Genomic DNA, 26,580 nt, shown 5'->3' on the forward strand with positions numbered 1-26,580 from the left:
AAATATTAAAAATTAATTACTGCTCTCTAGAACGAAGAAATTTCAAAATACTTTTGAAATAAATATGTTCAACTGTATTTATTAGCCACTACCATTTATACTGGTTGTTAGGTGTTATTCACAAGTATCCATTCTCTATTTCTCTTAGATTAAGTTGTGTGATGTTTCTGTCAGTAAATTATGCAACAACCTACATTGCTGCTTCCACTGAAAATCAATAATGACACATGCTGATCCCATATATGAACAGACCAGCATTTTAATGTATGTGGCCCACCCCACTCTGTTAGTCTCATTGTGTGTGGCATCAGAATGTTACTGTTTCCAACAGGTGCAAATTCACAACAATCACATAACGCTGACCGTTTCATATAAAAATTTTCCCTCTAATTTAGGCTCATCTTTATTTGCATTCAGGGGAGTATGTACGTCATACACCTACAGTGTTAAATTTGCAATATTGATGACTCATTATCTCAGAACCTTTGAGAGACAGAGATCTAAAATTTTAGGAAGTATAGTTTCACTCCTTTTCAGAAAAGGATCAGAATATACAGACAGATAATTAGTTAGTTATGATCTTTCAAAAATTATATTCAATTTTGTTTTTAAAAAAAGTCCCTGTTCCTTCTCTAAGTAAAAACCATTACAAGTAGAGATGTTTTGGTGGTTCAGCAGGTGCAATATATTAAGAGGTAACATAGTGTAAAATAAGGCATATATATATATATATATATATATATATATATATATATATATATATATATATAACGGAGGGAAACATTCCACGTGGAAAAAATATATCTAAAAAGAAAGATGATGAGACTTACCAAACGAAAGCGCTGGCAGGTCGATAGACACACAAACAAACACAAATATACACACAAAATTCAAGCTTTCGCAACAAACTGTTGCCTCATCAGGAAAGAGGGAAGGAGAGGGAAAGATGAAAGGATGTGGGTTTTAAGGGAGAGGGTAAGGAGTCATTCCAATCCCGGGAGCGGAAAGACTTACCTTAGGGGGAAAAAAGGACAGGTATACACTCGCACACACACACATATCCATCCACATGGATATGTGTGTGTGTGCGAGTGTATACCTGTCCTTTTTTCCCCCTAAGGTAAGTCTTTCCGCTCCCGGGATTGGAATGACTCCTTACCCTCTCCCTTAAAACCCACATCCTTTCATCTTTCCCTCTCCTTCCCTCTTTCCTGATGAGGCAACAGTTTGTTGCGAAAGCTTGAATTTTGTGTGTATATTTGTGTTTGTTTGTGTGTCTATCGACCTGTCAGCGCTTTCGTTTGGTAAGTCTCATCATCTTTCTTTTTATATATATATATATATATATATATATATATATATATATATATATATATATATGTCTGCTTGTGTCTGTGTATGTGCGAGTGCATACCTGTCCTTTTTTCCCCCTAAGGTAAGTCTTTCCGCTCCCGGGATTGGAATGACTCCTTACCCTCTCCCTTAAAACCCACATCCTTTCGTCTTTCCCTCTCCTTCCCTCTGTCCTGATGAAGCAACCGTTTGTTGCGAAAGCTTGAATTTCGTGTGTATGTTTGTGAGTCTGTCGACCTGCCAGCACTTTCGTTCGGTAAGTCACATCATATTTGTTTTTAGATATATTTTTCCCATGTGGAATGTTTCCCTCTATATATACAAAGATGATGTGACTTACCAAATGAAAGTGCTGGCAGGTCGACAGACACACAAACAAACACAAACATACACACAAAATTCAAGCTTTCGCAACAAACTGTTGCCTCATTAGGAAAGAGGGAAGGAGAGGGAAAGACGAAAGGATGTGGGTTTTAAGGGAGAGGGTAAGGAGTCATTCCAATCCCGGGAGCGGAAAGACTTACCTTAGGGGGAAAAAAGGACGGGTATACACCCGCACACACACACATATCCATCCACACATATACAGACACAAGCAGACATACAGGTAAGTCTTTCCGCTCCCGGGACTGGAATGACTCCTTACCCTCTCCCTTAAAACCCACATCCTTTCCTCTTTCCCTCTTTCCTGATGAGGCAACAGTTTGTTGCGAAAGCTTGAATTTTGTGTGTATGTTTGTGTTTGTTTGTGTGTCTGTCGACCTGCCAGCAGTTTCATTTGGTAAGTCACATCATCTTTGTTTTTAGATATATTTTTCCTACGTGGAATGTTTCCCTCTATAGACACACACACACACACACACACACACACCCTCTTATTTAGGCTCATCTTTATTTGCATTCAGGGGAGTATGTACGTCATACACCTACAGTGATAAATTTGCAATATTGATGACTCATTATCTCAGAACCTTTGAGAGACAGAGATCTAAATATATATAAAAATAGTTCCTGAGGTAATGAGTCAAATATTTTGAAAATTATTATTTTCTGGAAATCAAGTACAAACATTTTATTTGATACCAACTCACATATGGAGCCATGCCAGCTCTTAGAAACAGTCAGACCCATAATTAGCGTTATCTGGATCATGCACAAATTTTAACAACGAAGGGCTTTTGTTCTCAAAGAAATGTCACATATAATTACAAACTATGTATGAAAGTTAATCCAACAACAATAAAGAGTTGATCATACAATGTAAGCTTTCATGGCCGGTATTGTCTTCACTTAAAACTTCCGGGCTGGTAAGCCGTGGTCGAAGTATAAAACTCTCTACTGACGTTTCGTCTCTGACTGCGGGAGACATCCTCGGAGGTAAAGCGGCGAACTGCGAAGAGAACTCGAGGAAGCGCTGATTATATAAGCAGTACCGTGGGCGCCACTGTCGATCACATGGTGTCGGCTATGAGATTGTCTCTGGTGATGCCAACATTCTCGATTGAAAGTAATCGATCGTCACGCTTGCAATGCAACGCTGACATCCAAATTTTATCCAGTTTAGCACCTTCGTCTTTCCTGTTAAAATTATTACGATGTTTATCAATCTCGATAGCCTCTCTATACTTCGACCAGCCCGGAAGTTTTAAGTGAAGACAATACCGGCCGTGAAAGCTTACATTGTATGATCAAACGCCTTTACGGGGAGGATATGTCAGCATCGGTTCGACGATTTGAAGGAATGCGCAAGAAGAAAGCACAACAACTGTGTAACCTCACCTTCCTGTTACGCTGCAGGGACACTTCGACGATTCCGAAATTTCTGAAGGTGAAGAGGATGTTTCGCTCGGCTCAGGCGCATCGTATTTACAACCGTATGGAGTCTGCAATGCTACGTGAGAGGATTCATCAGACGAGATGAACACTGGCAGTAACCAGCAGTAAGCTTCTTCATCTCCACTTGGTTCTTAGTAATACTATGCAGTGTGGTGATTGGAATAACACTGACGGTCTAACATTCAAAACTATGGAAGTTAGTGCAGAAATATCAGCAAATAGGCAGAAGAAGAAGTTCAATAACTTGCAGAACAACATTTCGGGAGGTTCAGTTGAGGACAATTCTCGAACTGTTATTAACCTATCTGATAAAGATTTGTCAAAAGTTGAAATTTCTGTACTAGCGAAAGGAGGCAATTTTGCTGTGACGCCCCAAAACGTACCCACAGAGGATATTGTAGCAAATATTGAGGCCGGTATCCGTCAGCTCCCACAGCAGTCCGCTGAGATAAATTGGGATGGAAACGGCTAGGATTTTACGTACATGTAAGCCACCTAAAAGTAATTTGTCGCAGGGTCAAAGGAAGGCGCTGAGGGATATAAATGCAGATAAAAACATTATTGTTCTTGTTAATGCAGATAAGGGTAATGCCACCGTCACACTGAACAGTAAGGACTATCATGGAAAAATCAATGATATTTTGGTTCCCTCCAATTACAAAAAACTGCAGAAAGATCCGACTATGAAGATTTTAAGAACGACAAATTGACTGGTGAAAGCGTCTTCATTTGGCTCCGACGATAAGAAGCTGCTTTGTAAAACAGAAGCGTACCCACCTAGACTTTATGGCTTACCCAAAGTTCATAAACCTGGGATTCCGCTGAGGCCAATTGTCAGCGCTATAGGTGGACCAACACACGAGTTAGCTACACACCTTGCCTCAATGCTGCAGCCTTATGTTGATAGGATGGACAGTCATATTAAAAATTCAGCTCATTTCATTGACAAGTTCAAGGAAACGAGCGTGGGCCCGGATGATATCCTCGTCAGCTTTGACGTTGTGTCGTTATTTACCATGATTCCGGTAAACGAAGCTATTTTATGCATAGCGGATATTTTTCCTACCGATATTGTGGCATTATTCCCACAATGCCTCACCACAACTTACTTTCAATACAATAATGACTTTTATGAACAGATTGACGGGGTGGCTATGGGCAGTCCTCTCAGTCCTGCTGTGGCTAATTTATTTATGGAGACTTTTGAACAACGGGTGTTGCAGACTGCCAGTAAGAGATCAGCCAGATGGTATCGCTATGTCGATGACACGTTCGTAGTATGGACACACGGAGCAGAGGAGTTGGATGCCTTCCTGACACATTTAAATTGCGTTAATCCGAAAATCCAATTCACTATGGAGACGGAAAGGAATGGGCAATTGAATTTCCTGGATGTGTCTGTGATTAAACGACGGGACGGAACGTTGGGCCATAAAGTGTATAGAAAGCCCACACATACTGATCGTTATCTACATAAAGATTCAAACCACCACCCTAGACAAAAAAGAGGTGTAATGAAAACTTTGGTAGACAGGGCGTACAAACTTTGTGAACCTGTTTATTTAAAAGATGAGATTGAACATCTAAGGTCAATTTTTGTGAAGAATGGCTATTCTAGCAAGGATATAGATCGAGCACTTCGCTCTAGGCAGAGAATCAGGAGCAACGACGAACAACAGTCGCCCAAGGGCAAAGTTTTCCTTCCGTTCATTAGTAAGGTCACAGATCGCATCGGGAAAGTTTTAGGCAAGTATGGAGTGGAAACTAATTTCAGACCCACTAGGAAAATAAAAGAATTTTTAAGGTCGGCAAAAGATGCACGACACCCTTTGGCTACACCGGGGGTATATAAAATTCCTTGTAGTTGTGGACATGTTTACATCAGTACCAGAAAGAGAAGGGTGAACACCCATCTTGTTGAACATAAGAGGAAATGCCGCCTGGGTCACACGGATAAATCGGCCGTAGCAGAACATGTTTACCAGGAAGGTGATCATGAAATAAAATTCAGCGAGACAAATGTCATATCAAAAACCTCACATTATTATGCACGCTTGTATAGAGAGGCTATCGAGATTGATAAACATCGTAATAATTTTAACAGGAAAGACGAAGGTGTTAAACTGGATAAAATTTGAATGTCAGCGTTGCACCGCAAGTGTGACGATCGATTACTTTCAATCGAGAATGTTGGCATCACCAGAGACAATCTCATAGCCGACGCCACGTGATCGACAGTGGCACCCTCTGTACTGCTTATATAATCAGCGCTTCCTCGAGTTCTCTTCGTAGTTTGCCGCTTTACCTCGGAGGATGTCTCCCGCAGTCGGAGACGAAACATCAGGAGAGAGTTTTATACTTCGACCACAGCCTATCAGCCAGGAAGTTTTAAGTGAAAACAATAAAGAGTGTTTTAAACCTAGTCAAGGAACAAGAGTGACAGGATGTTTAGAGTCCCGACAACATAGATAAGAAATATAATGCTTTCCTTAACCCATTTCTCATGCTTGTTGAGTCCATTAGAACGTTCTAAATGGGGTACTAGCAGTAATAGGCAGCTTGGGTGGCTGACTAGTGGGATAAGGATATCACATAGAACAAAGTGGGAATTATATCAAGCTACAGTAGCCCATTACAAACAGTATTGTAAAGTGCTTAAAATGTTATTAGGAAGGCAAAGAGTATGTGCTATGCAAATAGAATAGCTAATTCACATGACAAAATTAAAACCATGTGGTCAATTGTGAAGAAAATGTCTGGTCAGCAGCACAAGGTCGACAATATAGTCAGTTTGTAGTAAAAATATTTCTGTCACTGATAAATCAGATATATGTACAGTATTTATCAATCATTTTCTGAGCGTTGCTGGTGAATTAAATAAAAATTTTGTTTCTACAGGGAATCATATAACTTTCTTGGCAAATGCCTTTCCAAGATTGATGTCTGAAATATTCCTATGTGATACAGACAAGGGGGAGATTGAGTCAATAATTAAATCACTGAATAATAAGGACTCTCAAGGATAGGATAGAGTGACTAGCAGAATATTAAAGTACTATGCTGCACATGTTAGCCCTGTATTTAGCCACCTTTAGGAATGGTCAGTTGCCTGAGCAATTAAAGTACTCAGTAGTAAAGCCACTTTATAAAAAGGAAGAAAGGGATAATGTAGACAATTTTAGACCTATTTCTATGCCATCAATGTTTGCTAAATAGTTCCTTTTATTGAAAAAGCTGTGTATGTAAGGATAACTGATCACTTTATATCACATGATTTGCTATCAAATGTACAGTTCGGTTTTAGAAATCATTTAACAACTGAAATTGCTATATTCTCTTTTCTCTGTGAGGTACTGGATGGGTTAAACAAAAGGTTTCGAACACTAGGCATATTTTTTTGATTTAACTAAGGCGTTTGATTGTGTTGATCATAAAATATTAATCCAGAAGTTGGACCATTATGGAATATGGGGAGTAGCTCACAATTGGTTCCCCTCTTACTTTAGCAACAGACAGCAAATGGTCATTATTCATGATGCTGAGAATGGCTGTGATGTGGGGTCTGAGTGGGGAACAGTCAAGTGAGGAGTGAGCCAGGGATCAGTGTTGGGGCCACTCCTGTTCCTTATTTGTATAAATGATACGCCCTATAGTATTAAGGATAACTCTAAAATATTTCTGTTTGCGGATGACACTAGCTTGGTACTAAGGGATGTTGTGTGCAACATTGGCTCGGTTTCAAATATGCAGTTCATGACCAAGTCCATGGCTTGTAGAAAATAAACTAAATCACAGTAAGACCCAGTTTTTACAGTTTCTAGCTCACAATTCAAAAAAATCCGATGTTTTAATTTCACAGAATGGGCATATGATTACTGAGATTGAACAGTTCAAATTTCTAGGTGTTCAAAGAGATAGTAAACTGTCGTGCAAAATCCACGTTCGGGATCTTGTTCAAAAACTTAATGCTGCCATTTTTACTATTCGAACGGTACCTGAAGTGAGTGATCGTCGACTTTGCTTATTTTCATTTGCTTATGTCATATTCTATTATATTTTGGGGTAACTCTTCCAATTCTAAAAGGATATTTTCAGCTCAGGAACGGGCAGTTCGGGCAATAAGTGATCTAAGTTCACGAACCTCTTGTCGACCCCTGTTCACAAGTCTGGGTATTTTGACATTGGCCTCTCAATATATATATTCCTTACTGTCATTTCTTGTTAACAATATTAGCTTATTCCCAAGAATAATATTCAGCAGAAATCAAACCTGCATTTGGATCGAACTTCCGTAACTCTTGTGCAGAAAGGTATGCAGTATACTACTGCATCCACTTTCAATAAGCTACCACTCAAATTCAAAAATCTTAGCAGTAATTCACCTGCTTTCAAATCGAAACTGAAGAGTTTCCTCATGGGTTACTCCTTTCATTCTGTTGAGGAGATCCTTGAAAATTTAAGCTGATTCTTGTTGCATTGTTGATTGTGTTTACTTAAACTTATGGATCGACTCTTTTCGGGTTCATAAACATTTTATTTTTATCTGTTCTTACTTTTATATTGTAATTTCATGTCCTGAAATGTTCCATGACCTTGGAGATTTGCTCCTCAATTTGGTCCTACGGAACTTGTCGTGTAAATAAATAAATAAATAAATATCATCCTGCAAACCTAGAAGCTTCCTTCTTTTCCTGCCTCTTGCTTTTTTAGACATTTCCTCTGCTGCACACTGCACTTTCATAATCCTCAGTCGATTCATTCACTGCAAGGCTTGCAGTGTGTTGGCTCCTGGAGTGATACCAAGTTTCTGTAGTACCCTAATTCTTCCCTAATTTCCATCATTAAACATTGTCACAGCATCAGAAACACCCAAGCATAGTTTTCATGCCTACAAAGAAATTTTTTGGTATGCAGTTCCAAATGACATTATTGAAAGACTCATTCGGGTTTTGCATTCAACCATGGAGATTTTTGGAAAGAAGATCATGATGAGCTAACTCTCTCTATACTGGCTTAATTACCTCCATCACTACAGTTGGTATGCTGTTTTTGCGCCTAACTTGTTCCTCTGTACCCACTGCCTAAGCTTTGCGATACTTGCACCATGAATCAGCTCTTGGTGGGCAAAGACCATGCATAGGTGTATCACCAGTGGATGATTTGTGGAAGAATGTAGCCCACACTGCTCTTTTCACTCCTTGTAGGTTACGTGTGTTGTTCCTTATTGCCATTCCATAATATTGCTGGAGTTCATCAATGTTTTTGTCTGTCAGTCTTTCCATCTGATAAGTTTTCTTTTCCGTTTGTCTGCTTCAATTCTCAAAGGCATTTTCCCATCCATTTTTGAACGTGGCCCACACATTCAATCTTCAAAATATGCTTTTCACCGTAAGGTTGGCTTTCCATGACTGATTTGAAGGCCTTCAAATCACTATCCTCCAAGTACTCAGTGTAGCACACACCTCTTTCCAGCTGTGAGTGTCTGAACATATAAGCAACTGCAGCAGCCTCGATACCCCCACTAGTTCCCTAATAATTCTTGGCACAATTTGTTTTATGACTTTCACTTATTTCATTGTCAACTGATTTATACTGGTGGCAGTATCTAGTTAACACTTTGATGTCTAAAATTTTACCTGTAGTGACAGTTGCAAATGCAGTTTTAGATGTGTGGCCTCTCTTCCGCCATGTACAATTAACGGCGACAGATAAGTCTGGCATGTTATTTAATTCTACTGCTTCTTCAGCAGTGGCTTTCACAGAAGCACCAGTAACAGATCTGACACATTCACCAATTACTTCTGTGTACTTGCTTGATCTGGTCGGTAGGTTTGACAAGTTCAGCGTCACACGTTACTTGAGCTGCAGTCAGTCCTTTACCTATGCACTTCATTCCATACAAAAATCTAACATTGTTTTCAAAGAAGTCATTCTTGCACTTATGAGAAGACCAAAATGATGCAGAGTGCCTGCAGTCCTTGCAGATGCGTCCTTAAAGATGCTAATTTGCCCACAACAAACCTTACATGATACAGCATCTTGTAAAACTTGTCCTAACACACTCAAATCTAATAAAACATAACCTGAACTATTTACATGACCTCCTTTGTCAATAAATAAATCTTAATGGTTTCCAAGTTTCCTCCTCGAAGCACTAGTAGGCATGTCCTCTTCATGTGTCTGTGAAACATCTATTTCAGTATCAGCACTGGATTCAGATACAGTAGTAAGCTGATTTCCATGGAAATATCACTTCTTAAGAGAACTCTTTCTTTTCATCATGTTGAAAAGAGGTATAAGAATGTGTAATAGTGCACCAAACCACTATGTTTACAGTTCAACACCTATAAAACACTACACCCACAAAGTAAATGCACAAGATGCATGTGCAATACTGCCATTTCTGATTATACAGTGCATCCAACCTCTTAATATGAATTCAAGGAATAAATAGCTGAAAACCACAGCCTTGTAGATTGAATAGTTCCAGAGATAGCAAGTCAATGCAGAAGGCCGGATTTTTTTACACTTGCACTATTAACTTTGAAATGATAAAAAATACACTTTCAATTGGAATTAATGGACAAATGATGCATCAAATTATTCAGGAGAGATAAAATATTAAGAGATAATAATCAGAAAATGTCACTTTTTGACCAATTTCACCATAAGCACTCCCCTTAAGTTTCAGTGTTGTAAGCAACATCCTTGAGTCAACAATTCACCATACAGCTGAGGCAAAGAGTTGTAGATAGGCCCATAATCCATAAACAGGACTTAAAAGTTACTATAAACATACCAGCACTGCAGCTTGACCGGTGAGATGGGGTGAAATGGGTGAGAGGGAAAAAGAAAATGTTTAGAAGCAAGAAGACTTGGACAGCAGCACTGCCAATGACTGGCAGAGAGGGACAGCAAATGCACAGGAAAGGAATGTGGCACTGGTGACAGCACAAGAGAGAGGAAGGGGGAGAAAGGAGATGAGACGAGACAAGGGTGTGAGCGTACAGGGTATCCAAGAAGTCCTTGTACAATTGTCTTTGTACAATTGGGGAAATAAATAGTAGTTTTATTGGTATCCCTGCTTTGAAGCTGAGGAGAAAGCCTGTTGTCAGTACAGTAATATTTTGTTTCAAAATTGCAGTGTTTTGGCTGTGAAGCCTTTGCTGATGTGAGACAATACAGTTACAGTGTTTAGGAGTGATCAGTAGCATCTGTGTGGGAATACAAATGATCACATACAAGTACATAAGGGAAAAAATGATAGAGATAGTAAGTGTACTTAGAGATTGCTTTGGCAATGTTTCTTATCGTAAAGCTACTCTGTTTGACAGGGAGAAACATGCTTTTGATTCAGGCAGTGTCAAAGACAGACTACATAATGAACATAAGAAAATGCAACAGGAAAGTGTGCTGCCATCACTTGATCAACTGAATAGGAACCAAGGAAATCCATCCACAAAAGTGAAAGGAACAAGTAAAATGTTCAACATGGCATCACCAAATTAAAAAAGAAAATATTTGAAAATGAAAGGATTTACACCAGAGTCTATAAATGAATTGTCTAACGATGAAATTGAATATCAAGATGCAGCCAGCACTGCTTTGATGCCACAATTTCCCAATCTCTCTCTCTCTCTCACGTAAGAGAATTACTTCCTGGTGAATTTGTGATATATTGCAACTAAAAAAGGGAGAATGTGATTTTCTGGTCAAAGAAAGATCCAATTATGCATAGAAATTGGAAATAAATCCACCTCATACTATGATATGAACTAGGATGTCATGACAATATCAGCTTGGACCAATTTTTTTAAGGGTACATGAATGCAAATTCTTATTTGAACATGTAAACATGGTTAACACCTCTGCTAAAACACAAGGGAACTGTGGACTATGTGTGGATAAACAGGATTGCGATCCATCACAGTCTGCTTTTCAGGTGTGCAAATTCCTTCAAGAACAATTTCAGAACCACTAGACTGGCATTCATCAAAATGCCCAGCCCCATTAAAATAGGTATCACAAAGGCCAAATCTTATAACATCAAACAACTCATTACGGTAAATAATCAAACCCAATATTGTTCAACATTGGCACAAGACTAATAAAATATTCCACAAAAGTGTTAGATGAAGCCTTTTGAGGCTTGTTTCCTGAGATGCCACACAATGTAAAGTAGGATGAAGATGCACAGATCTCTGTGTAAAGCTTGATACTTTACTCATGACAGTGCACATACAGATCTGCTGGATGCATAGTTTTATACAAAAGTACTTCAATACATGATACAGTATTTTGATCTATGGGTATGAGGATTTCTTGAACACACTGTAGAACACCTTACATGAAGGGTAGGGTGGTGGGTGGGGCACCATGGGAATGGAATGAGTGAGAGACGGAGGCTAGTGAACGCTGATGTCAGGAAGATTGTGGCATTATTACAACTTAACTATATCCTTAGCCAGTGCTTTGACTTTGCAATTGGAAATGACGAACACTCTCCCCACAATCCTTTCCACTCCTTCTGGTGTTCTGGTGGTATTCTGGCAGCCACCTAATCTATGAAATACCCTGGTCCATCCTTAAGGTGCATCTACACTCTAACCCTTGCCATTTGGGTCATACCACTGTGGAAGATCCAGATACAGGACCTGTCCTATGAACCCACCAAGCATGTCCTACTTCTGTTCCTAATGTGCATACTCTTATTCTATTAGAGGTAAGGCCACCTGTAAAAGCAGTCATATCACGTAATTTTTGCACACCTTTTATGTGAGCGTGGACACAAAGCAGCTGTCTACTAGAATCAACAGAACTCCAAACTGCGCCCAAGAACAGCGATGACCACCCAGTGGCAGAGATGCTGTTGATCACAAACCATCAATTTCAGTGGTCACTTGACAATGCTTGCTACCTGGCTCCTTTAGTGCCCAATGGTTCCCAACTAGCTTATCTGAATGCCACAGTTGGGAACTGTCTTTACAACACATTCTCTGATTCCTCAACCTCTACTAGCCCTTATCGCACACCCACCTGCAAGCCTGCTCCATATCCTCTCATTTCACTAATTCTACACTCACACACTTCTTTCTGTTGCCTCCCTCTTCCTCTTTGCTATCCCTTTCTCCCAGTTGACTCTCCACATACAAGCCACCTACCTGTGACAAAGCAAGCACAATGGCGTCACATTCCCATCTCATGTACTTGTTGCCTCTCTCTTCCCATCACCAGCAAATTTTCCTTCCAATAATCCTGGCCCTCCTCTCCACCTCTTGCTCTCCCTGCTCATCCTATCCAATACAATCCCTCACCAATTAAGTTGCAGAGGAGCTACAATTAGTGAGTTGGGACAATGTAGCTGGGCAGCTGATTTGTGTGATTGTGTGTGTGTGTGTGTGTGTGTGTGTGTGTGTGTGTTTGTGTGTTTGTGTGTGTGTGTTCTTATACTGCAATATTGTTGGTATCAACATTGCTGCAATCTGTCTGCAATACACCTCAATGTTGCAGTATGGCCTAGCAACACTGCTGATGGAGCAGGCCATTGTAAGTAGTTGTCGAGGTATGGTCGAGGAGGGAGTTGCTGATTTTGATCACCATGAGAGGAAAATATTTTCTATGAGTGGAAGCATCTCTGTTCTTGCCTGTAAATGCGTCCCTCTCACTCTTAGCCTCGCTGCCTCTTTCTCCAGCCAACAGTGCTACACTATTAAGTCACATATTTTGAATGATGAAACAATATTATGTCAGTTCAGTTCAAAAGTTGGTGCGCAATTTTTTATTGTCTAAAACAAAGTACAAGTGGGCAAAAATTTGAAACATACTTCTACAGCCAGAGCTATAGCACACAGAAATTAATACACACAAAGGAAGCAGTCTGTAAAATGACTTTTCACTGCTACAAACATAGTAAAGAATCTGATGGAGTAGGCCATAATTCAATTTTACACAGGTCAAGTGATCTAAACATTTTTAAATTTCGTCACATGTGTTTCTGTGTTCAGGGCCAGTAACTTGCCAACTTCTACTTCTACTTCTACTTCTTCTTCTTCTTCTTCTTCTTCTTCTTCTTCTTCTTTTATTCCTGTTTTCGCACACATCATGTCCCATAAATCTGGCCACAGATGTATTGCATTTGTGAAATTCATTGTTCTCTCATAGTGCTGGTGATCCACAATAAAATATCATCACAAATATTTGATTGTTATTTCCAACTAACTTCATGAATTTCTCACATCCTTCCACTGATGTGTTGCAAAGTCTCGTACCAAGAGGCTTATCAGTGAGAGGCAAATTTTGAAGGGCGACTGGTGACCTCAGATGTTAAGTCCCATAGTGCTTAGAGCCATTTGAGCAAATTTTAAAGAGGGATATCAAACTTTTGTATGAATTACCAGCAGCCAAAAACTGAAGGGCCCCAAGCGGGTTGCAAAACTTAGTGTAATGGAAATACAGGAGAGCTGTACTCAATTACAGTGCCTAACTTTTATCTATTCTGCAGAAATACTGTGACCCATATAAACACTACTGGCCCAGAAGTGTACTGTCGCAAACATTCACAAGCAGCAGTTGCCAGAAATGTTATTGACATGTGGCTGCAATTTGTATGGCCAGCAGTACTGTCAACAATAATCTATTTCTGTTGCCCATGTAAACATATCTTAACAAAGTAACTATTCAGAAGTACATATTCAGTTGCTGTGTTCAGCACAAATGTCCGAGAATAATCACACTCCCCTATTTCCTGACTGCTATAATATTAAGTTGTGTGTGCTCCTTTATTCAGTATGTAGATAGTTTCCTGTGATTATTCTGTATGGAGGGATCATGCTTTCTACTCTCCTGATACTATGTAGGCCAGTAAGCTTCATTTTATTGCTTACAGCCATGTCAAACCACTTGTGGGTAACAAATGTGTCTAATTATCCATAACTGCAGTTTTTCATACTACACAGTAAGTTAACAATAACAGCGGAGTTAGGTATCAACATCACAAAATCCATGAGATTTGCATACTTGTTTACACATAACTACTTATACACTCCTGGAAATTGAAATAAGAACACCGTGAATTCATTGTCCCAGGAAGGGGAAACTTTATTGACACATTCCTGGGGTCAGATACATCACATGATCACACTGACAGAACCACAGGCACATAGACACAGGCAACAGAGCATGCACAATGTCGGCACTAGTACAGTGTATATCCACCTTTCGCAGCAATGCAGGCTGCTATTCTCCCATGGATGTAGTCCTGTGGAACAGCTTGCCATGCCATTTCCACCTGGCGCCTCACTTGGACCAGCGTTCGTGCTGGACGTGCAGACCGCGTGAGACGACGCTTCATCCAGTCCCAAACATGCTCAATGGGGGACAGATCCGGAGGTCTTGCTGGCCAGGGTAGTTGACTTACACCTTCTAGAGCACGTTGGGTGGCACGGGATACATGCGGACGTGCATTGTCCTGTTGGAACAGCAAGTTCCCTTGCCGGTCTAGGAATGGTAGAACGATGGGTTCGATGACGGTTTGGATGTACCGTGCACTATTCAGTGTCCCCTCGACGATCACCAGTGGTGTACGGCCAGTGTAGGAGATCGCTCCCCACACCATGATGCCGGGTGTTGGCCCTGTGTGCCTCGGTCGTATGCAGTCCTGATTGTGGCGCTCACCTGCACGGCGCCAAACACGCATACGACGATCATTGGCACCAAGGCAGAAGCGACTCTCATCGCTGAAGACGACACGTCTCCATTCGTCCCTCCATTCACGCCTGTCGCGACACCACTGGAGGCGGGCTGCACGATGTTGGGGCGTGAGCGGAAGACGGCCTAACGGTGTGCGGGACCGTAGCCCAGCTTCATGGAGACGGTTGCGAATGGTCCTCGCCGATACCCCAGGAGCAACAGTGTCCCTACTTTGCTGGGAAGTGGCGGTGCGGTCCCCTACGGCACTGCGTAGGATCCTACGGTCTTGGCGTGCATCCGTGCATCTGTGCGTCGCTGCAGTCCGGTCCCAGGTCGACGGGCACGTGCACCTTCCGCCGACCACTGGCGACAACATCGATGTACTGTGGAGACCTCACGCCCCACGTGTTGAGCAATTCGGCGGTACGTCCACCCGGCCTCCCGCATGCCCACTATACGCCCTCGCTCAAAGTCCGTCAACTGCACATACGGTTCACGTCCACGCTGTCGCGGCATGCTACCAGTGTTAAAGACTGCAATGGAGCTCCGTATGCCACGGCAAACTGGCTGACACTGACGGCGGCGGTGCACAAATGCTGCGCAGCTAGCGCCATTCGACGGCCAACACCGCGGTTCCTGGTGTGTCCGCTGTGCCGTGCGTGTGATCATTGCTTGTACAGCCCTCTCGCAGTGTCCAGAGCAAGTATGGTGGGTCTGACACACCGGTGTCAATGTGTTCTTTTTTCCATTTCCAGGAGTGTATTTTGGGAAGCACTATATAGGCTTTGTTTAATAATCTGTTACAGCACTTTGTATTTACTCTGATATAATAGTACAAATTAAGCTTAACAGTGAAAGATGATAAACTTAAATTGATCAAAACAATAATAGCCCCACACTAGAGAAAACGTCACAAAGCAGATATGAAAATGTAAACTAATCCATGAAATTAAAATAAACAGTAATATTTCATTAGTTGATACCAAAGAGAAAATGGAGCTGGGCATAGCGTAAAAATATAAACTAAGCTGAATGAAAGGTCACTGGGTTCACTATTGCGAAATAGTGATATGACTACACTGAGATGAGAGAGAGTACTGCAGATAATACATAAAAGAGCATTTGCAGCAAATATCACAGATACCAGTGATATTTTCAATTCCAAGACTCTGGTATGTTGTCCTTAAGTTATACAGTCAAAAAGAACTTAATTTAGAATATTGTTAAAATGAATTTCTGGGTGGCATTTGTTTTCATTTGAAAGAAGTAAGATTCATAGTGATTAGAAACTTTAATGCAAATGAAATATTACTGACCTTGAGCAAAGTGTTACATTTATAGCAGATCCTTTCGGCAAAAAGAAACCCCAATATTCCCAAGTATCATCATGAAGTGAGAATTTTTTTATTATTTTTGAAGACTTCATTTTAGTACCAATCTCAGGAACAGTCCTGAGCTGAAAAGCATTAAAGGTGGAATTCATCTTCAAAGAATGGCCCTGAAATTGCAAAATTAACTAGACTGAAGTGCAGAAACAAACCAATATAAACTGGGCAAATAAAATTTCATACATTAGTAAGTATAAACGGAGAAAATGCAATCCCCAAGTAGAAACAGTAATGTGTAACATATTTACAGTTCACAACTGATGTTAGCTGAGTTCCACGATATTTTCAATGGCTACATGAGAAACTCAATAATAATGAACTTATAATAATTAAATTTCTCAATAATGACAACAATGATTGAGAGTACATGTCATCACGTACCTTAAGACATGAAAAGATGAATGACAAATATAACATTAACTGATTTTTCTGTTGGTGCTTGGTAGAACATGATAGTAGTATTACAAAGGAAACCACTTCCTAATGTTCTGCAAATTACATTTACTTGATCATGAACTGGCTTTCGGCCTCTTGTTGTCATCTTCTGGTGACAACTGAACTGGTTGTCACCTGAAGATATCCTGAAAAGTCGAAAGCCAAATAAGTATAATTTAAAAGAACGTTAGGAAGTGTTTTGGCAGAAATAACTATTTTCTTAGGCTTTTGAACTCTCTTCATTAGACAAAGTTTATACATTCATACGTGATTCTGATCTCACAACATTACTGGGATAGTGCTAGCCTAGACCACAAAAATGATGCAGGGACGAAGTGTGGGGGAGACTAACACAGGAAAAGGTAGCTCAGGGCAGAGTGTGTTGATGGGGAAGTGGGGCAACGAAGTGACACAAATACGGGACAGTTTCCAGAACTAACTGAAGGCAGGGATATTTTATGGACAGGACAAGTGTAGATGTTTTGGGTACAGAGGCATCAAGAAAGAGGAAACCAGAAATGGAGGCAGGACACAAAGTAGGATGAAGAAAAGAGCAAACAAATTACATAAAAAGTAAATATAATTGTATATGATAAAGGAGGAAAGGCAAATGAGTAGTCTCACGTTCACATGACAGACAAAGAAAACAGAAAAGGAACAGATGATCGAGAGAGCAATGACAGGAGATTAGAGAGGTAGGGGCACTGGAAGTTGATGCCATCAAGATTTGGAAGACTGTAGGATGTAATAGAGACTGTCAGTTCCTTCTTTCATGGCATAGATAAGAGGACTTGACTTTACGGGCACAGGTGTGAGATTGTATTCGTAAGTTAAAAGATATGAAGTAGCAGCTGAAAGCAAATATGTTTTCATGAGCAACACCCACTGCATGCCTTCTTGTGGTTCTCATTCTAAACCACTGCTCATGCTGTAGCATTCAAAGCATATGTACATTCATCTGTCTAAGCTTCCTTCTCTGAACAACAGATCAGTAATCTGCTTTATAAGTGCTTATCTGCCACTCAGCATTTTTTCTGAAAGGTGAACAGTTGCCAGCCATTCAGTCAGTGCTTATATTAGTAAAACTGATTCTTATTGCATAAGAAATCCAAAGTTTCTTATTTCATATGAAATCCACAGTTCAAATGAGTTATGATGACAGTGGTAAGGCATGGAGAAGTTTTTAAGCTGGAGGTAGAAAACTGAATGACCTGAAAGAAAGAAAATGAAATGGAACTGACTAAAGCAAAATAATAAAACATAGGAAACCTGTCACGTATAACATAGTAAAAAATATCAAAATGAAAATCAAAAGTGAAAAATTGCTGTAGTAAATTTATGTTAGAGAAAGAAGCTGAAAAAAGATGCAATTGATGAAAGAGACATAGATTAGAAAAATCTCAAAAATAGCACACAATCTTTAGACAATATATTGTTTCTCTGTTTCACTCCATCTCAGACATCTTCATAATAAAATTAACAACTGTGTTTCTTTTACTGCTACGTGAAGGTGAAAAAATAGTTATTGAAAATTAAGCTGTAGCTCCAAAATGCATTGGACATAAACAGAATAATACTGTGGCTGAAAATGGTAGACAACTACTGACATATTACTAACCTAAAAACAACAGCCAGACACCCCTCAATGATTACAAATCAATTTATAATGTAAGACACATACAAATAGATCATCAGACAGAATTGCAATAAGTACAGGTTTTCATTAGCTATTTAGAATAATACTTGAGTCAATTAAAACTACATTTCAGAAACTCAAAAGTCAGAAGGGGAAGCCATCAGCTAAGAGAAAAATGAGAGACAGGTGCCAAAAAGTGACAGAGAAAAAAAAGAGTGACAGAGATAGGAAAAAAAAGTGTGTCACTCTTGAATCATAAGTCAAAGGGCAAACACAAGTAATTAGGAGGAAGCAACAAATACAAATGTCTAATTACAGTAATAAACACAGTGGGTCAGCCAAACAGAAATTCTGCCTTAAAATGGCAGATTTCATAATTATCTACATAGAAACACTTATTTATGAAAGAGGGTATTTCAGAGTATGTAACATACATTAACTTAATTACCAATAAAATATGCTACCTCAACACAAAATAAAAGACTAGTTAAACTATTCGTCATTGTGTATTAGTGTGCAACTATTTTTTACCTAGAACTTTTCCCTTATGCTGTAAATATTTCAACAAAATCGATCAATTCTGTCTCCGAGGACTAGCAGTTTACTACAAAAATGTTTTCATACTCCACTGGATGGCAAAAACGGTGGAGCAGCTGTGTTGTCTAATGGGACAGCATCTGTAAAAAAATCTTGAGCAGGGGAAAGAACAATGCAATTCTAATGTGTCCTATTTTGAAGGTGATTCCACTAACTGAACATAGTAACCACATACTTGCAGTGTCAGTCTAACATTTTTTTCTCGGACTTGATACACAAGATTTTTGTGAAGCACTACTCATCCACTGTCAATGATTTGAAGATTCTGATGAAACTTGTCACAATGTAAGACATAGTTCAAGATTGGAACAGTTGCATCACAAAAAATAGTTCCTTAGTAATGACAGCAACCTCCTTTTTGTGTTGATGTGCAAATGATATTGTTGATGTTGCTGCCACTCTCTTAAGTCTGAAGTCTAGTTTGATGCAGCTCTCCATGTTAGTCAATCTTATGCAAGTCTTTTCACCTATGTGTAGCTACTGCACCCTACATCCCTTTGAACCTGTTACTGTATTCAAGCTTTGGTCTCTTACAATTTGCACCGTACACACTTCCTTTCATTGCCAAACTGACAATTCCTTGATGCCTCAGGATGTGTCCTATCAACTGATACCTTATTTACTCAAGTGTACTTCCTCATTTGTTGTTTGATCTTCCCCATTAAATCTTGAGCTTCTTCTATAGCATCACATTTCAACAGCTTCTATTGTCTTTTCTCTGGACTGTTTATTGTCCACTTTCTCACTTCCATATAAGGCTGCACTCCAGACAAATTCTTTCAGGAGACTTCCTTTCATTTAAATTCACATTAAATGTTAACTTCTGCTTTTTTAGAAATGTTTTTCTTGATATCATCAGTTTGCATTTTATATCCACTCTACTTCAGCTATCATCAGTTTTTTTGCTTCCCACACAGCAAAACTTTTAATGTCTCATTTCCTAACCTAATCCTCTCAGTATTGCTCAATTTAGTTTGACTATATTACATTACCCTTGTTTTTACTTTTGATGTGTTCATATCAAAGATATTGACCATTCTGTTCAAATGTGCTTCAAAGTCCTTTGGAGTCTCTGACAGAATTACAATGTGATCAGCAATCCTCAATATTTTTATTTCGCATCCCTGAACTTTAATTCCCTTTCCAAATTTCTCCTCAGTTTCCCTCACAGCTTGCTTAATGTGCAGATTGAGTAACAGCAGGGACAGGCTACAACCCAGTCTGACTCCCTTCTCAACTACTGCTTCCCTTTCATAGCCTCTGATTCTTATAACTACTATCTGCTTTCTCTACAAGTTGCAGATAACTTTTTGCTACCTACATTTCACCCTTGCTGCCTTCAGAATTTCAAAGATTGTATTCCACTCATCATTGTCAAAAGCATTTTCTAAGTCTACGTTTGCTATAAACATAGGTTTGCCTTTCTTCAATCTATCTTCTAAGATAAGCCACAAGATCAGTATCGCCTCATGTATTCCTATACTTTTCCATAATCCAAACTGATATTCACCGAGGTAGACATCTATCACCTTTTCCATTCTACTGTAAATAATTCTTGTAAATATTTTGCAACCATCACTTACTAAACTGATTGTTCTGTAGTATTCAAACCTGGAATTGGCATTATTACATTCTCCCTCACATCTGACGATATTTCGCCTTTATCATAAACCTTGCACACCTGGTGGAATAATTTTGTCATGGCTGTATCAGTCAATGATTTCTGCAATTCTATGGGAATGTTATCTACCTCAGGGTGCTTTTTTTCACTTACATCTTTCAATGCTTCATCAAATTCTTCTCACAGTAATATTTCACTCATCTCATTTTCATCTAGATCCTCTTCTCTTTCTACAAGGTCCAGTCACATTAACGTGACCATGTCTATGTTCAATTTCAACCTGCAATAACCAGTCACAGACAGCAGGTGGCAGCACTAGCAGTGGATGGTATATAAAACAAATTGGGGGGATGTGAAAAACAGTGCAGTCATCTTTGTAATGAGGAAACAAAGCGATTTATCTGATGTCCAAAAGTGGGTCATCACTGGCTTTCAGGCCAAGGGTGGAAGCATTTCTGAAACAGATAGGTTTGTAAACTGTTTGTCTGCCACCATGGTTAAAGTATACCATGCATGGTAAAATGGCACTATTCAAAACTGGTGCCAAGGCAAATGTGGTGCCACACAGGCCATAGGTCACAGGGCCACCAACAGCTGCGGAGATGTGGACAGGTTAATACATGTGCAACTGTTGAGCAACTGACCACTCAGATGAACCAACAGGGCTATTAACTGTGTCTTCTCTATGACTTTAGTGAATGTTACTGCTTATGGACATCCACATTAGGCACCTGTTTCATGCAACTATGCTGACTGCTGTCTATTGGTGATAAAGATTGAAATTTTCGTACCAATATCATGACTGGATGTTCTATGCTCCATTGGACAGGAGACCATTAGCAGCTATGATGTAAAACATCTGAAAGCAAACACTCTGCAACAATTGTCAGAAGGAATCATGCTGGAGGGCATTCACCAGGTGATCTCATCATTCTGGAAAGCAGAATTAATCAACACAAGTACACATCTGTTCTTGAGGACCATGTTCACCCCTAAATGCAGTTCGTTTTTCCTCAAGACAATGGCATCTACCAGCATGAAATGCAACTTATCACACAGCTTACGCTGTATATATTTGGTTCAAATAGCACTAGGATGAGTTTACTGTACTCCCCTGGCTATCAAACTCGCCAGATTTAAACCCAATTGAAAATCTGTGGGACCAGCTTGATTAGGCTGTTCATGCCACAGACTGTCAACTGAGAAACCTACTGCAGCTGCCCACAGCACTGCAGTTGGCATGGCTCCACATCCCCATTGGTACCTTCCATAACCTCACTGACTCCCTGTTTGCATGTCTTGCAGCTGTCCACACTACAAAAGGTGGTTGTTCAAATTTTTGCCAGGTGGTCATATTAATGTGACCGGACAGTGCAGAATAGTGTCTCGAAGTCTGTTTCCCCTATTTCAACCATTTATATTTTCCTTCCGCCTCTGTGTTTTCCATTCTCTACTTAGTACTGGCTTACGATCTGAGCTCTTGATATTCATATGGGTGCTTTCCTTTTCTCCAAACGTCTCTTTAGTTTTACTGTAGGGAGCATATATATCTCTCCTAGTTAGGTATGGTTCTACAGCCTTACATTTGTCCTCTAGCTATTTGTGTTTTGCCATTTTGCACTTTCTGTCTATTTCACATTTTTTAGACTGTATCTCCTGCACCTGCTTCATTTGCTGTGCTCCAAAAGTTTCTCCTTTCGCCAATTAACTGCAGTATTTCCTGTGTTATCCATGGATTTCTACTGTGTCTTGTTTCTTATGTGACCCTCTACTGCCTTCCCTATTTCATCTCTGAAAGTTACTCCTTAATGTGTAAGAAAATGTCCTGTAGGAAGACCCAGAATCCATTGGTTGGACATGTAATAACTAGGTTAAAAAAAAGACATATCAATCTGCCTTAACAGCAGTGCTAAAATGTTTGGTTTTTAAATAAATCTTTTTTTTTTAATGAGTAATGTTTGTTAGTACAAAAATTCCATTCCTTTGGAATATTGGTTTATTATAGAAAATGGGAAAAGCAAATAGCTTATTTTAATAACAATGCAGAAACTAGGAACAAACACATAACAATTAATACAACATTTCTGAGCCAACGACATATCTGTCATCATGTGGCATGGTCTGTTACATGGAATGCAAGTACATGCAGTGTGGAAGACTTGCCCCTCCTAGCCCCCTGTTAGTTTCTTGTTATTGTCCATGGACTTCAGTTGTATTGCAGACCCCTAGTTGGGAAATATTTTACAAACTACAGTAGCACTAAAGTACAATGCTCTATTTGCTTTAAAAGATTAGGAACTGGAGGAGGCACAACAAACTTTCGATATCATGTAAGGAGAAAATATCCACAAAGAAAAGAACACAAATTTAATTGATATACCTATATCATTATTGACATGTTATTGACTTGGGATAATAAATGAACCCTTAATTTTATGGTTGCCTCATGGTGAAAAACTGATGCATTCCACAGGTGACGATGGAGGAAAGTCATCCACTTATGAAATCGCGCTCTCGTGCTGTCTCTGTGCCCATCCCTTTTATCTTCACCATCTTTGCTGAAGATAATGAGACCAAGTTCCGCCACAATTTTAACCCCATATTGGTTGAGATCTGCTACTCCTTTATTCAAAGTCTACATTTTGGTTGTTCTGAAAACCATTTATTTTGAGCCGTTTTAACAGTCAGGTTAACTTAGACTGCAAACCAGCTGTTTCAACAATAACCACCATCCCTTATTAACAAATGGTTCAAATGGCTCTAAGCACTATGGGACTTAACATCTGAGGCCATCAGTCCCCCTCATTAACAGCACCTGGGAAACGGAAATGTACAATGATGAAGATGATAAAGATGAAGAAAAGTTATACAGCAATGGTATTCCTAGTACAACAATAACCTGAGCTTCTCAAATAAAATATTATCATACTTTAAGCTGCATGCAGATATATTGATTTTAAACCACAAATATTTTACACAGGTTGATGGTAAGAAGGAAGTAGATATGCCAGTTTTTAAGAAATAAAGTGCACTGGAATATGTCCCAATGGCAAATGTACAAAAAAAGCTTGAGAGTTGAATTAGTAGCTGTAAGACAATTTGGGCTTACTAAACATAATACTGTCAGGAGGTTTTGATTTCTTCCACAGTGCGAAGTCAACAAAATACTTATCAAACCTTAATAACTGTGGCCTGTTTGGACATTAGATTTTCTTTACTCTCTCCTACACTTAAAGTTTGTCATTCATTCAACATGTGACTTGTACTGTAATTCTTACGGTGCATAAATTTGTTCCACGAGTGATGATGAGGGACGGGATGTTCTTGTTTTGATCATCAGTCCTAAGTTTGATGCCAGTACTCAATCCATTTTCCAGGTATCATTTTTATTTGCAATTACTACCTTAATGCCTGGAGATGTCAATGGCACTCTCTCTCTGTGTGTGTGTGTGTGTGTGTGTGTGTGTGTGTGTGTGTGTGTGTGATTTTGTCTACGTCTGATGGACTTAGTCCAATAGCTGATAATAAACAACAGTTTTTTCCTCATTGTGACTGTCTGTCACTCAGTACCTCCTCTATGTGGTGAGCACTATCTGCCCTTTCACACTGTTAGTATCGCTTATTTGTTGATGCTGTTAAAGTCAGATTATTACTGCAAAGACAAAATTACTGTCAGTACTGGCAGAAAGTCAGCATAAGCATAGTCTCATGATAAATGGAATATAAAAATCAGAAACTTAAACATAATAAGGATACTTCTCAAAACTATATGAGTCAAAAGGCATAAATTTTGAAGTGCACAGTAACTGATTAAAATTCAAATTGTGGCAACTAAACTATACTGGATTAATTTTTATAATGTCAAATTACAGGTAATCTGATGCTTGGTTAGTCATATTGGTGTGTTGTACGATGATCATTCAGTGTCCTATTTATTTATATTCAGAAAAATAATTGCCTCAACTTTGATTAGTAAGTATGGTATTCCACTTTCATTAAAAATGTGAAGAGCACCCATTTCACACTGACTGAGCAATTTGCTTTAAACTGGATTTAAGGATCCAGAGAACCAAACAGAACATTTTTTGATCATTGCAGAAACTTCTGAGTTACAAGTGATATCTGCAGAACACAAGTTTCATTGAAGCTAAGCAAAACACAAAGTGAATAGCCCTCTGTCTTATTAACTGTATTGTCTTACTGAACTACTGACCACATCAATTGCAAGTAAATTGGCTTTACTTGAGGTATTTCAATTTCTCATGTATGTTTTCCATTTCAATTGTATGTGATTGCAGAATTTTATTTAAATTTTAATTTTTTTTAAACTTTTCATGAAGGGTATTACCAATCCTCCTCAACCCAGTGTGCAATCTTCCTATATGTTGACCTCCTCCTCTCAGATGGCCCCATACGCACCTCTCCCCACATTAAACTCACCGACTACCAGCGGTACTTGCATCTTGACAGCTGTCATCCCTTTCACAGTAAAAACCTCCTCCCATACAGCCTGTAGACATGGGTATGGCATACCTGTAGCAACAAAAACTCCCTTCTCAGTATGTTGACTGTCTCACCAAGGCCTTCACAGACAGGCACTATCAGCCACTGACAAACTGTTGACAAGAGCAAAGTAGACCATCCTGTGGCACAACATGCATTTGTACATGCCACACGTGGTTACAATGGCTGCTTCACTATCTGAGCCATCTGGATCCTTCTCTCCATCACCAACTTTCCTGAACTGTGCAGATGGGAGTTATCCTTACAACACATTCTCTGCTCCTGTATTATTCCGGCCACAACCTATGGTAACGTACTGTACCCACACTCTCCACCCAATCATCTCCTCCCCATTCTCATCTCCTACCCTGACTGTTTGCAGCACTCTGCCAATGCATTCACCCATCTTCTCCCACTCCTCTCCTTTTTTGCTTCTTTTTTCCCACCTCCCTGCCCCACAACCTTGTGACACTGCACCTGTTGACAGTCTGGTCTCTGCACACTCCACCAGATTTCTCTCCCCAACTGTACACTACTATCCATTTCCCTCTCCATCCTCTCCTGATTGCTGCTTGCATCCCACATGACAGTTGCATTCTGGCCCAAGATGCTGGAGTTGGTCATGTGTGCATGAGGTGTGCTTGCTTGTGTGTGTGCTTTACTGATGAAGGATGTGGCTGAAAGCGTGTCTTTTAATTGTGCCTGTCAGCAACTTAACATTTCTTCCTTACGGTAAGTAGCAATCTGCCTTTTCCTACAGTGTTGATTCAATATTTGATATTAAAAATTTCAACTGTTAATAAAAATCAATTTTAAAAGAGAAAGTAATAATGGAAGTATGCTACTAGTGAGATCTGAACCATCAGCTTTATGAATACAAACCAATTATGTTACATGCTGAGCTACTGTCAAATTTCTTAATCAACAAGTGTTTTATACTTAAAAAGAGCATTTAAATGTGTTTTTGTTAGTTTATTTTGAAAAGTGTGTAGTACTACTTTAGATAACTGATGTCCAAACACTAAACTTCTAATCTTAGAAGTATGAACAAATCAAAGAGGACCAGACTAGTCCCTAAGGTCCCCTATTTGCTAACTATTAGGCACACACTTGCACAGTCACTAACACTGACCAATCAGAATTTGTGCTGGGGCGGTTTACATCATCCAGCACTGAATTCTCCTGGCATGACTCCTATACTTTCATATTATACACTTTGTGGTATCATTACCAGGATGCCAAATCTACTGGCGATGTATTATGATGTTGATTACATGGCATTTACAATAAACAGCAACAAAATAAAATAAACAAAAATGCTTAAAAGCAAGTCAACTATGGCAAACTAAACAACCTTTTGGGAAGTGAGAATTTGTAACTCAATTATTATAGAGCATAAGAAGATATAGACACATCTTGTTGTAGCATAATTACTCGAGTTATGTCAATGTCTTCTAGTGGTCTGTCATAAATGGGTTGCAAACCTTCACTTCACAAGGGATGTGAAGTTCTGAACAGCTGGC

The 26,580-nt window shown here is 39.4% G+C and overlaps 1 protein-coding gene across 1 annotated transcript in view; it reads right to left on the bottom strand.

The window, feature by feature from the left end:
• Nucleotides 1–26,580, bottom strand: part of LOC126234467 (uncharacterized) — a 212,838-nt gene that overhangs the window by 27,137 nt on the left and 159,121 nt on the right. The window contains exon 3 of the mRNA XM_049943158.1: nt 16,194–16,375. Coding sequence (XP_049799115.1) covers nt 16,194–16,375 — 182 coding nt within the window. The remainder of the gene's footprint in view (nt 1–16,193; nt 16,376–26,580) is intronic.

Source organism: Schistocerca nitens, chromosome 2 (genome assembly GCF_023898315.1).
Source record: "Schistocerca nitens isolate TAMUIC-IGC-003100 chromosome 2, iqSchNite1.1, whole genome shotgun sequence".
Taxonomy (NCBI): Eukaryota; Metazoa; Arthropoda; class Insecta; order Orthoptera; family Acrididae; genus Schistocerca; species Schistocerca nitens.